This window comes from Zingiber officinale, chromosome 5B (genome assembly GCF_018446385.1).
Source record: "Zingiber officinale cultivar Zhangliang chromosome 5B, Zo_v1.1, whole genome shotgun sequence".
Taxonomy (NCBI): domain Eukaryota; kingdom Viridiplantae; phylum Streptophyta; class Magnoliopsida; order Zingiberales; family Zingiberaceae; genus Zingiber; species Zingiber officinale.
Genome location: NC_055995.1, coordinates 89,524,356 through 89,538,500, shown reverse-complemented (window position 1 = coordinate 89,538,500; position 14,145 = coordinate 89,524,356). Strand labels below are relative to the sequence as shown.

Below are 14,145 nucleotides of genomic sequence, written 5' to 3'. Positions count from 1 at the left end.
CAAGTAGTATCCGGCCACCGCAAGAGCTCCAAGGGAGATGAAGGATTCGGCCACCACAAGAGGAAGAGAGGGAGAGGATAATGGCCATCCACAACACCAAGGAAAAGAGGAAGAGAAATAATAGAAGTTGTACCTCATGAAGGCACCCCCTCCCCTTCTTTTATATTCCTTGGCCTTGGTAATTTAGAAAATTTAATTACAATAAAATTTCCTTAATTTTCCTTGACATGAATTAATTAAGAAAAATTAAACAAAATTTCTTAAAACAACATGTCTTGGCCGGCCACATCAAAGAGAAGCAAATTAGACAAGTTTCAATCAACAATTAAAACTTCCTTATTTGCCTTTGGAAATTTTAAAAAATAAAATTTCCTTTTAAAATCCCTTCATGGTTGATAAAAATAAATTTCTATAATTTTAATTTTCAACATGTGAATAATTTTTCAAAGAGAAAAAATAAAATATCTTTCCAATCTACAAATAAGGAAAGAGATCTAATCTCTTTCTTTTAATCTTTTGTAGATCTTTTAAAGAGAGATATTTTAATTTTAATTCTCTGTAATAAATTATATCTTCCACATAATAAAAAAATAATTAAAATTAGAATTCTTTTTAATTTAATGTGGCCGGCCCCCTCTAGCTTGGGTTCAAGATAGGGTCGGCCACCCTAAACCATGCTTAGGCCGGCCCTAGCTTGGTTCCCAAGCTAGCTTGGTCGACCCCCTTTAGGTGGGTATAGAAGGTGGGTATAGGTGGATATAGTACTCTATAAATAAGAGGCTACGATAGGGACCGAGAGGAGGAATTGGTTTTGGTCTCCCGATAAAATTAAGCATCCCGTGTTCGCCCCGAACACACAACTTAATTTTATCAATAATAATTCATTCCACTAGAGAACTATTATTAAACTACCGCACCAATCCCAAATTACATTTTTGGGCTCCTTCTTATTATGAGTGTGTTAGTCTCCCTGTGTTTAAGATGTCGAATGTCCACTAATTAAGTGAGTTACTGACAACTCATTTAATTAATATCTTAATCCAAGAATAGTGCCACTCAACCTTATCGCCATGTCAGACTAAGTCCACCTGCAGGGTTTAACATGACAATCTTTATGAGCTCATCTTGGGGACATTATCAACCTAGATTACTAGGACACAGTTTCCTTCTATAATCAACAACACACACTATAAGTGATATCATTTCCCAACTTATCGAGCTTATTGATTCATCGAACTAAATCTCACCCATTGATAAATTAAAGAAATAAATATCAAATATATGTGCTTGTTATTATATTAGGATTAAGAGCACGCACTTTCATAATAACTGAGGTATTTGTTCCTTTATAAAGTCAGTATAAAAGAAACGATCTCAAATGGTCCTACTCAATACACTCTAAGTGTACTAGTGTAATTATATAGTCAAGATAAACTAATTCCTAATTACACCATGACCTTCCAATGGTTTATTCATTTCCATTTTAGTCATGAGCTACTGTTTATAATTTATAAGGTATTGATAACATCATCTTCTGTATGTGACACCACATACTATGTTATCTACAATATAAATTAATTGAACAACTACAACAAATGTAGATGATTTGACCAAATGTGATTCTTTATTCAGAATAAATGTTTACAAAAGCTTAGGCTTTCAGTATACACTCTAACACTAGCCTCTTTTCCTTTTTCCCTTTCCTTTCTTAAACCACTTTTTCTTATTCTTGGAACCAAAATCTTCATCTACAAAAGCTTGACCAAAGATCTTTGCAAATTCAATCCTCTCCACCTCAAGTTCAATATGGCGTGAGACTTTAGTGAAAGTCTTGATACTTTTACTATGAGTCAGATTCTGTTTCATCGTTTCCCAAGAATCAGGAATGGAACGGATAATTGCTTGAACCTGTTGTTCATTGGTCAACTCATGCCCGACAATTTTTAAGTCTCGAATCATGTTACCCATCTCCCTGAGATGTTAGACCATGGTAATATTTGAGCATTTTTTACATCTATCAAACGTAATTGTTAACTAACGGAGCTTACTGAGATTTACTTCATTGTATTTCTCTCTAAGGGTTGCCCAGACAGCATAAGCCGATGGTAATAACTCATACTCAAATACCAAGTCATCGACCATTAAACTAATCAATATTCCCTTAGCAATGAAGTCCTTCCTTTTCAATACCTTATAGGCATCAAGGTCACGTCTGTGCTACAATGTAGAACCATCAGCCAATTCAACCATTAATTGATTTACAGCCTCTAGAACTTCTTGTTCCTCAAGAACGTATTATATCTTAAGGTGTCATATTTTATAGTTATCCCCATATAATTTCTCTCCTTTATTGAGTTCAGCTATGATATTTTTGGTTGCCATAATCTACATAAATAAATACATTATTTATTATTTCAGTGTAATTTATATGCATGTAATTAATTATTGACTCAGTGTAAATTAGAATTGGTTTACAAAATCAAGTGATAACCATGTTTCCACTCATCATTTGTATGTGTCAATCCAATCAACATTGATCAATTATATTACACACATCCCATCAAATGAACCAATCATTTTCATATGAACTAATCATATATATATATATATATGAACAAATGATAAAATAAACATGAACTAATTATTGAATTGAACATGAATAAATCATGAAATGAACTAATCATTTTCAAGTTTGTTAACACGTAACATAACTTTTCATAAGATAACTCTGTTCGTACATAACGACAGAAATTATTACACAACTCAAAAACTAAATGGGCTAATATTGTTCGTACATAATGACAGTAAACAAAACACTAGTAATATAGATAAGCTAGCACACTACTCCCACTAGGATAAATGCTAGTGTAGTGGGTAATTGTATCACATTCATCCCAGACTCGACGATGGCATGATTAGCCTCAGAATCATCCTTTAGATCCATGTTTAGATCTATTTCTAGATCTACTACACACTCTTCCGGATCTTCTTCTGATTCTTCAGAATCCATCTCTAGGTCCTCTTCAAATTCTTTGAGGTTCATTTCTGGATCCTCTTCAAATTCTTCGAGGTCCATCTCCAGATCCTCCTCAGATTCTGCGGGATTTGGATCCTCCTCAGATTCTACAGGATCTATTTCTTGGGGATCTAGATCCTCTTCAAATTCTTCAAGATTCCATTTTAATTGAAGTAACTGCTGACATATCTCTGAATATATGAAGCGCCCTTCAGAATAATCTCATAGTTGGTGTGCTATATCACTGAGATGTTCTGAAAGTGACTGAACAAGAGCCCATCTTCTGTCTTTGTCTTGAACTGGATACCCTTCTCGCTCGAGTTTTCAGAACATCCGATTGAACCGACCAATAAGCCAACCAACTCCATGATCCGGGTTATATTCCAGCTCCTTGATCTCCTCCCAAAGCTTATGTTATCGTTCATATCGACTTGTCATCGTATATATTGTTCGTGGTATCTGAAATTGAAAATAATGATGTCACTACAAAATCGACAAACCAATAACAAAAATCGGTCAAATTCAATTCCCACATATACATAGAACAAATATATACAGAATACATAATGAAATAAGAAAAATAAATTTTCTTTATTTGGGGAATCTCATGTGACTGACACATTAGATTTGTTGACCAACTCTTGTGTTCAGTCTATTTTCCAATCAGAACTAATCTAATTGGACAGGGATGTCTTATCTATGTTTGTTCTAGTTTATATGTAACTCATTTTAACAAATCTTGACTCATTAGGTAATTTGACTTATTTGATCAAATTCGACCTATTAGAATAAATTTGGTCTGATTTGATTAGCCCGACACATGTAATCAAAATATTCCAATTAAGTCAATAATAAATGGCTCTAGTTAAACCAATCAATTATTAGAATCAGATCAAAGTATTACTTAATCAAATTGATTTAATTAAATCAACCAATAGTTTGAACCAGACTTAAATTTGATTTAACTAAAAGTTTGTTCAAATTTTTAAATTAATTAAATCATAAATTAATTAAACATACATTTAATTAATTAAATATTTGTAAAATCTAATCAAAACGTCATTTACCCTTTTTTTCAACTAATAAAAAACTTGACATTTCTTTTTTTATTTATAAAAATAAAAAATTTCTTACTCACTGTCTTTCGTCAAAAGGCATTGTTCAATTTTTTTCTTTTGAATCAATTGAGATTTCAATTAAACGAATCAATTAATTAATTGATTAAAATATGATAAAAAAATTTATTGACACGTACGATTGATGAATCAATTAAACACATGAATTACTGTACCGTAAAATTGATTGATTCAATTTTTTTTTTCAATCGATTCAAATGGATGAATCGAATGAGTAATTGATTAAAACATGAAAAAAATTATTGTGTCATCAAACATATTGTTCATCTTCCCCGTTTTCCCTTTTTCTTTTTTTACCTGTGCTCCTCTTCTCGTAACAAATACGGGAGATCGCTAGCCTTTCAAACATAATTCTCTGCGTTCGCCGGCCACGGAAACCTGTAGCCTGCTGACGTTAATCGCATATCACGATTTCGTTCAGCGGCCGCAGATCACAATTTTGTCAACAAAATCGCGAGCAGAGTCGAGGAAATTCTAGAGGTTTTCATACACTTAGAACTAATGATTTTGATACCAATGTAGTATCTAACAGTATGAAACAAATACAAAATAAAACTGTAAATAACTCATAGTGATCTCCCAAGACGAACTTGGTCACTGCTTGACGTCGAAAGAGCGATCACGAACCAATATCGAAAAGCTCTCATCAAAGTTCACGAACCAAATCCCTCTGCTGCTTGAATGTTTTTCATTGATATCGTTCCTGCTCGCTTGTTCTCTCTTCATCTCGATTGTTCCTAGACGCCAGATTATATAGGAAGAAAGCATCGGTGTGTAATCGATGCTTTGATGGCCTTCATTGCATTAAACGTTGAGGGAGAAGAACCAATCATCTCCTCAACGTTTAACGTTGCAAACGTTCATTTGCAACATTTCGAATCTTTTGCCAACATCTCTTACATGATTTTCGACGATAAAAAAAATTGTGTTATACTAGGAAAATTTGATCTAGCATTAAAACAACAAATTAACGAAAAAGTTAACCTTTACTGCCATGAAAACGAAGAAACAGAGCGAGACTTTGATACCAATTGATAGAACTTGAACTTTCTCCTAATCGCATGAATTCTAGGAGTCAAATAAGAATTTGAATAGAGAAAATACAAGATATGATCTAGTTTTATCGAAAACATGATATAATATATAAGCATAATAAAAAACGACCAAGACCATGATTGAAGAGTTATTCTCCTTATCCTTTAGTATCATTTGGAAGATCCTAAGGAAGAAGAAGAAGAAGCGGAATTAAACGGAGATCTTCTAAAGGGTTTAGGGGTGATGACGTCAAAAAAATTTTTATCAATAGGGAATACGAAACTATGTCAAAATATAATCCCCTAAATCCTGGGGGGCCTCCCTTTATATAGGTAATCGATCCGTTATCAGCTCATAGATGATAATATATCGGATTAAAGTGTTCTACACATTCAACTCGATAATTCGAAATCTAATAAATTTAAGTTAAATCACTTTAATGAATTTGATTTATATTCATATGCATAATTTATAATTAAATCCATTAATTATCATATGCCGGCAAACTCGAATAAGTGCTCCAATGGATTCAATATTTTTGACTTTCCATCCTACCAGTTCCATGTGCAATAATCGACGAGATATAAATATGTTGCTCCGTTGTTTGATCCTCATTTGTCCATCTCTTAGGCGGCAATGTGCCTGGTAAGAAAGAAGGCAGATACGGACTACAGGATTTACGGACTTAGAATTCAACTCTACTGCCGATGTTTTTTTTTACTTGATTCACTTATAAAATAAAATTTGAAGTACAACTTAGGCATATTTAGAGATTTTAGAGATCGATTTTTTTTTTATAATTTACGTTTTCAATTTATTCGAATCGATTAATCATAGACGTGATTAATCACGCCCCTATAAAAATTTTGGATCGGTTATCAGTATAAATTTTAAAAATACTCACGTTGAAAACGATCCGCAGTCAACCTCTACAATCGGCCCATCACGCCATGCTCCATCTGGGTAACTGATTTGGTGTCACTTTCCATCGTTTTTCTTCAGAAATAGAATACGCGTCTGCTTGTCGAAAATTTAATTTTAAATATCCATGAAACATCTTACCGCTGTGCTCCGGGCCCACTGAAAAATTTTATAGCTCAGATCTTCTGATTAAAAACAAATGAATTTACTATGGATGATTTATAATAACGATTAAATTTTATCTTTTATTTTATATTATAATTTGTATCGAAATGGATAGTATCTTTCATTCGACGTTAGATTATCTAACTACTTATACACTATCGGCAATCTCTGAACGAACGTCGATCGTTCATCCAAACTTAAATTATAATATAAAAGGATGATATCTTTAAAAAAAATATTATAATTGAATCATGATTTTATAATTAATTGTGGAAAAAATCAGCCTCCGAAAATAACGGAGGCGGCCGACGAGAAGATTTGTCGAAACGGAGCTTTCCATGATTGTCCCGCCTGTCTTCCTGCTTTCCTGGATGACAGTGTCCGTTTGGCTGATGTTTTAGATCTGGACTAAATTAATATTATTTAAATCTTTGCTAATATTTTAAGACATGGTATCAGTAATAAATTAGAGAAGGAAAGAGAAAAAAATATTTAAAACATAAGAGAATGATAGAGAAAAAAGATTTTAAAAAATTATTTAACGATTATTTTGCATCTGGAAATGGAATGATACGATTTGAACATTATTATTTCAATTTTATCGTATTAAGAGAGTGGTAATATGATACAGTGGATAGATTAATCGCCGTGTATAAACTCTTTTTCTATATTAAAGAGCAAAATATATACAGAAAAACAAAGAGATTGTATTTAGCTAATTAGCTTTTGAAAAATTAATAATAATTATTTCAAAAGATTAATATTTTAGTCCAAAAAATTAATAATTATTATTTCAAAAGATTAATATTTGAGTCCAATCATGGAGATCACCAACCGATCCATATCTTAAAGACTCTCCTTTTAATAATAATTATTTCCGGCGATCCTCCGCCCTGCGGCACTGCCACTTCATGGAGCAGAAGCCTGCCGGCAAGACTCAGCACAATCCTCCGTGGCCGGAGCTACTGGGCTCCGACCACTGGTCCGGCCTACTCGACCCCCTCGACCTCTCCCTCCGCCGCCTCATCCTCCAGTGCGGCGACATGTGCCAGGTCACCTACGACTCGTTCAACGGCGACCCCCGCTCCAAGTACTGCGGTAGCTGCCGCTACGGCAAGCGCAGCCTCCTCTCCGACGTCTCCTTCCCCGGCGCCGACGACTATGCGGTCTACGACTACCTCTACGCTACCTCTGAAATCCCGCTCCCGGACGATTTCCTCTGCTTCTCTCTCGCAGGCGACCACGCCTGGAGCAAGGACTCCAACTGGATAGGCTACGTCGCGGTATCGACTGCCACCGCCGGGAGGCGGGAGATCTACGTGGTCTGGCGGGGGACGATCCGGACGCTGGAGTGGGTCGACGTGCTCTTGCCGGAACCCGTCAACATCGACTCCATTCTCTCCTCTAAAGCAGAGGCGGCGGCGGCGGATTGCAAGGTGATGAAGGGGTGGTACGTGATCTACACCTCGAGCAACCCGAAATCTCAGTACACGAAGCAGAGCGCCAGGGACCAGCTCATGTCCGCCATTAAAGCTCTGGTAGAGCTCTACAAGGACGAGAGCCTCAGCATAGTGTGCGTCGGTCATAGCCTCGGCGCCGCCCTCGCCATCCTGAGCGCCTTCGACATCGTGGAGAACGGCCTGTCGGAGACCGGCCCCGGCAGGGAGACGTTCCCGGTGTGCGCGGTGGTGTTCGGGAGCCCGCAGGTCGGGCACAAAGCCTTCAACCAGCGGCTGGAGAAGCTGCCCAACCTGCGCGTCCTCCACGTGAAGAACAAGCTCGACGTGATCCCGCGGTACCCGAGCGGGCTGCTAGGCTTCGCCGGCACCGGCAAGGTGCTGGAGGTGGACAGCCGGAAGTCGCCGTACCTGAAGGAGTCGACGAACCCCGGCGACTGGCACAACCTGCAGGGGATCCTGCACGTGGTGGCCGGGTGGAACGGGGCCGACGGCGACTTCGAGCTGCAGGTGAAGCGGAGCGCGGCGCTGGTGAACAAGTCGTCGGAGTACCTTAAGGACGAGTACCTGGTGCCGGCGTCGTGGTGGGTGGAGAAGAACAAGGGGATGGTGCTCGGCAGCGACGGCCAGTGGGCCCTCGCGCCGCCGCCGGACGACAGCGTTCCCGTGCCGCTCTCCGCGCAGCAGAAGGGGAAGCCGGCGGAGGCAGAGGGGGAGCAACAACCAATTCCTGTACCGAAGAAGAGAACAAACATGCGATCGCCATTCTCTGCCTGTTTCAGAGTGGCTCATTAACTCAATCAGCTTGAATTCTAAGATTAATTGCTCCTAAAAATGTCTGAATCCAGTTTCATAATTCCATTAGAATCCAAGAACTATTAATCGAGATTGATTCAGCAGATCGAAAGTACTGTTTGTTGTATTTTAAGAGAGGAATTGCATTGTTTGCTGCTAAATATAGACAAGAATGTCGATATATAATGATATGGTGTATAATGGTAAGGTCCGACCGTGAGAAGTCAAGGAGACATGACAGTAAGAAGTTAAAGTGATGTGACAGTCAGAAGTCAAAGAAACGTGACAGCCAGAAATCAAATGGATGTGATAGTCAAAAGTCAAGGAAATGTGGCGGTCAGAAGTCAGGAAGACGTGACAGTCAGCAGTTAGGGAAAAAAGAAGGGGGGTCGTCTGACGTCATCAATCGCATAGTCGCATTCCCGATCGGGTGCTTACAGATCAGGATCCCAAATCTAAGACATAATATGCAACCGGGGGTAATGCCTGACCTGATCCAACTGGTTGGGTTTTCCCAGCTCGGTCTACATATCCATGTCTTGTTCTCCCAATAGGCCAACTCCCGGTCAGCTTTTGAGTGATCTCACCACCACTCTCCCTACCCCTCAAGACTTAGGCCAGATGTTATACTTGACAGATCATCCCGAGCCGCCCCTAGTTATACTCGGGCGAGATAGAAGGCGCTAGGCGACAACAAGGCCATGGAATCGTAACGGCCTGTCAGAGAATAACTGATGTATGTCAGGGAATATTTCAAGGGGCGGCTATCATCTGCGAGTGGAACCTTCTTCCGTCCCATAGAAGGGTGTCACGCGCCCTCTATCACCCTACAAGACTTGACACCCGACATTCTCTGACATCGGTCAAGCTCCAGAGGTACGCACGGTCATATAAAAAAGGAGGTCCTCTCCCTTAAGCAGGTACGGTCTCTCGCACATCTACACCTGTCTTCTACTTTTCTTTCTCCTTCGTATACTGTTCTTCTGGGGAAAAAATATCTGACTTGAGTGTCGGAGGACATGCTCCTGGGACTTTTCCCTTGTTTCTGGCCTCTAACGCTCTATGTGCTTGTCTGAGTGTGCGCAGAGCTCAAGTACTGTCGGCTTTGTTACCACCGTCCGTTAGCGCCACGTGGGGGTCCATTCTCCGGGGCACGTATGATAAGGGTGTCATAGTCGCCTCTCCGTCAACACCAGCAACAGCTCATCCGGCCTTCATCTGACTTAGATTCCGTGTAGGATCAATTTGGCGTCATCTGTGGGAACTTCCTTCACCTATTCTGGAGCATGAAGATGGAGGAGACCGAAAGAATCAACGTGACCATGATGATAGGGGAGTATGAACTGTTCAAAGAGGCCAAGAGACGGGCGGCTTCCAAAAAATAGACCACTGCTTCGCGCCCGTACAAGATGCCTGCAATTTCCATACTCACTTCTCGGATAGAGGATCTAAGAGAAAACAACCCGAGGAGTTCCCCCAGCCTTCTATCAGGAATCTAGTCTGGACTATTACCACAAGGGCCCAGACTATTATAATAAGAAAGAGCAACTGCAGACCTCCATGGCAGAAAGCTCCCCGCCTAAGGACTCAAAGAAAGGGAAGGTCATAGTCCTTTGGGAGGAGCCCCGGGAGGAGTCTAAGGAGTAAGTGCCCTTCTCTCAAAGGGTACTCAAGGAGAAGCTACCGAAGGGGTACAAGCCCCCAGCTATCGGAGAGTATGACGGTAGCAAGGATCTGGAGGATCATCTCCAAAAGTTTCGGAATGCTGCGCTGTTGCACCAATACAACGATGCCATCAAGTGCCGAGTGTTCTTGAACACTCTGTCTGGCTCGACACAAAAATGGTTCGATGGATTGCCGAGTGGGTCCCTCACCTACTTCCATGACTTCAAGACTATTTTCCTGTGTCATTTCGCCAGCAGCAGGAAGCACCAGAAGACATACCACTGTCTCTTCTCCCTCAAGCAAGGGTCTGTCGAGCCATTGAGAAGTTATATAAAACATTTCAACCAGGTAGCCCAGGACGTCCCGTCCGCTACCTCTAAAATATTGATGAGTGCCTTCTCCCATGGGTTGGTAGAAGGGGAGTTCATCCGAGCCCTTATCCGAGAGTCCGTGAAGAACTTTGATGAGATGCTAGGGAAGGTCGTCAGTTACATCAATGTAGAAGAATCTCAGATGACTCGGCGGAAAGCAGACAAAGAGTTTGCTCCCGCCAACAAATTGGAAAAGAGGTCACCCCAACCGCCAACTCAGCCTCTTCCATGCGCCCGGGATGCCCGATGACAATTCCCTCCTGGTCAGGATTCCAGGCCGGCCCAACGTGTGGCAGTTGTCCAAGTCCCAAGGTCGGATCAGTGGGGGTCTCGCTATTGCACTTACCATAGGTCCCACACATGACACTGGGGACTGCTTCCAGTTTGCCCGTGATTCACGGCATGTTGCGGAACTGGGCTTATCTCCACCTAAGATTGTGCCCAAACTTCAGAGGTTGATGGTTGGCCAGTAGGCCGCGACAGGTCGGTCAAGTAAGCCCCAGCTCGACAACGCAGGTCTAGGAAGCCAGTAGCCGGGCCACAGCAAGGAGCCAGGGGAATCCCTGGAGGATGAGAATAGGGGAAATGCAACTATCCAAGAGATCAACATGATCTCCGAGGGGCCCACAGATGGAGATTCTACTAGGGCTCAAAAATCTCATGAGTGTCGCCTGGAAATACATGATGTAGGATGCAGCCGAGAGCAAGCTGTCGGGCCCGTAATCAGTTTTGGGCCGCAAGACCTGGAGGGGTTGGAGCTCCCTTGCGATGATGCCCTAATAATCAAAGCCATCATAGCCAACAGTAGCGTGGCCAGGGTTTTCATGGATACTGGAAGTTCTGTCAACATATTGTTCAAGAGTGCATTTGAGGGCATGCAAATCGACGTCAGTGAGCTCCAGCCCGTAGGCACTTCATTATATGGTTTCACCTGCAATGAAGTAAGACCCATGGGCCAAATCAAGCTAGCCATATCATTGGGTAGTGAGCCCCTAGTGTGGACGTGAAGAAACACTTTCATAGTGGTGGATTCGCCATCTTTGTACAACATCATCTTGGGGAGACCGACACTACACGAGTTCCGGGCGACAATCTCTACTTTCCATCAGAAGATTAAATTCCCTGTGGGAGACTAGGTCAGGGAAGTCAAAGGTGAGCAATTAATCTCTCGCAGGTGTTATATCGACATGGTGAAAGTGGAGGCCCGTAAGGCTCAGAGAACCCAGGATGGCAAGATTCACGTTATCCAAGAGGAACCTTTGCCTATAGCAGAGGAGTCCATCCCTTGTGAAGAGGTCCAACTCTATCTCGAACATCCGGAAAGCCTCACTCGTATATCGAGTGACTTGCCTATGGAGATCAAGACAGATCTGGTCAAATTCTTGATGCGCAATAGGGACGTCTTCGCTTGGTCCCCTGAAGAGCTACCCGGAGTCAAGCCCGAGATGGTTGAACACAAACTACATCTTCTGCCTGATTCTCGACCAGTCAAGCAAAAGAAGCAGAACTTCTCAGCCAAGCAAAATAAGATCATCCGAGCTGAGGTGGATCAGCTCCTGAAAGTAGGGCACATTAGAAAAGTACAATTCCCGCCCTGGCTCTCTAATGTGGTCCTGGTGTCTAAATCCAACAATAAGTGGAGAGTCTACATAGACTTTCGAGACCTCAACCGTGCCAGCCCCAAGGACTGCTGCTGCCCGCTACCCAGGATTGATCAAATGGTAGACTCGACCTCGGGCTGCGAAAGGATTTGCATGCTCGACGCTTAACAAGGGTACCACCAAATCCCTCTAGCATGGGAAGATCAGGAGAAGGTCAACTTCATCATCGCAGATGGTACTTTCTGTTACACCATCATGCCTTTTGGATTGTGAAATGCAGGAGCTACCTACTAGAGAATGATGGATAAGATCTTCCAAGAGCAGATAGGATGGAACATGGAGGTCTATGTAGATGGCATCCTCATCAAATCCACTCTAGCCATAAATTTGATTGCTGACATAGAAGAGACTTGCGGCACACTACAGCAATATGGGCTAAAGTTAAATCCATTGAAGTGCTTGTTTGAAACTAGGGGGGATTCCTGGGATACCTCGTTACCGAGCGAGGAATTGAAGCTAAGTCGGAAAAGGTTCAAGTACTCTGAGACATAAAATCACCTCAAAATCTGAAGGAAGCCTAGAAGTTGGTGGGCAGAATAACTACACTATCCAGGTTTATATCTCGGTCTACAGATCGAGCATTGCCTTTCTTCAAGGTGCTCAGGAGAGAGACCAAATTTTAATGGGATGAAGAATGCAACCAAGCCTTCAAATAATTGAAAAAGCACCTGGAGACCTTGCCCTCATTGTTTAAACCTATTGCAGGGGAGCCGCTCTGGGTCTATTTGTCAGCCACCCCTGAAGTCTCGGGGGCGGTGTTGGTAAAAGAGCAAGATGATATACAACGACATGTGTACTCACTACAACAAAAACCCTCATAGACATCGGTTTTTCACCGATGTCTATTACATTTTCTACCGATGCCTATGAAGGCGATGTAAAAGATCTGCCATTTTAGACATCGTGTTAAAACCGGTGTAGTATCACTTAATGACATCGGGTGTAAAATCGATGTAATATTATATGTTAATAACACTAGTTTTGACAGCGGTATACGACCGATGTAATATTAGTTAATGACATCGGTTTTGCAACGGTGGAAAACCGATGTAATATCAATATTGTTTATCCGAAATAGTGAAAAATCAATATTATCACCAAGCAAATCAAAAAATTAAGTTAATATTATTAATTCACTAACAAAATCACAAATAAAAATGCACCGATGTATCTAAACACACCAAGTCAATATCCATATAACCAACACATAAATATTCTTCTTACAACATAAAAAGATAATAGATATTGTGCACATCAAGTCGGTATCCACAAATTACACATAACTATTCTTCTTACAATATCAAAAGATAATAGATAGTACACAAATATGTTTCTTACTGGTGCCAACATTATCCTTCTTGCTCTTTGCATAGTAGCTAAGTTTACCCGTGAAGCTAAATCGGGCACAGATAATCCTCCAGAATTGATGCTTCTTCCCATGTTACCACTGCCAACAATGTTGCCTACAGAGCTTGTAAGTCTTGGCCCTACATTACTCAATACTGGAGAAACTCCCAAACCAGGAACAGAACTACGATTCCCATAAGCTGAACTTGAGGAAATATCAGTTATTGACCCAGTGACTCCATTAATATTACTACTACTAAAAGCATGATTTCCAACAACATTAATACCCCCTCTATTTGTGACACCAGAGCCATGAGGCATCTGCATGAAAAAAAATCCAGAATCAATACTATAAAACACATTCAAAGGACCATATGATGCAGTGAAGTAATGTGGAAATAAACTCATGCCAGACCTGAGATAATGCAACCAAAAGATTGTTTGATGAGAACCGTCCACTAGGAATGCTTCCTCCTGGTTGCTGAACACCACCTGATGGTACAACACCCATTGCGGCCTCTCTGGACGCAAGCGAACCAGGCACAGTTGGCAGGTTGAAGCTTCCATGAATATTAT

General features: G+C 41.0%; 1 protein-coding gene across 1 annotated transcript; it reads left to right on the top strand.

The window, feature by feature from the left end:
* Positions 1 to 7,124: 7,124 nt before the first annotated feature.
* LOC121984904 (phospholipase A1-II 5-like) lies at positions 7,125 to 8,629 on the top strand. Its single transcript, XM_042538074.1, has one exon. It carries the CDS (start codon positions 7,185 to 7,187, stop codon positions 8,523 to 8,525), a length of 1,341 nt encoding a protein of 446 aa, XP_042394008.1. The 5' UTR covers positions 7,125 to 7,184; the 3' UTR covers positions 8,526 to 8,629.
* Positions 8,630 to 14,145: the final 5,516 nt, after the last annotated feature.

What these genes read in the sequence shown, in the direction of transcription:
- LOC121984904 (XM_042538074.1), top strand. Translation starts at nt 7,185, where the DNA reads ATGGAGCAGAAGCCTGCCGGCAAGACTCAGCACAATCCTCCGTGGCCG.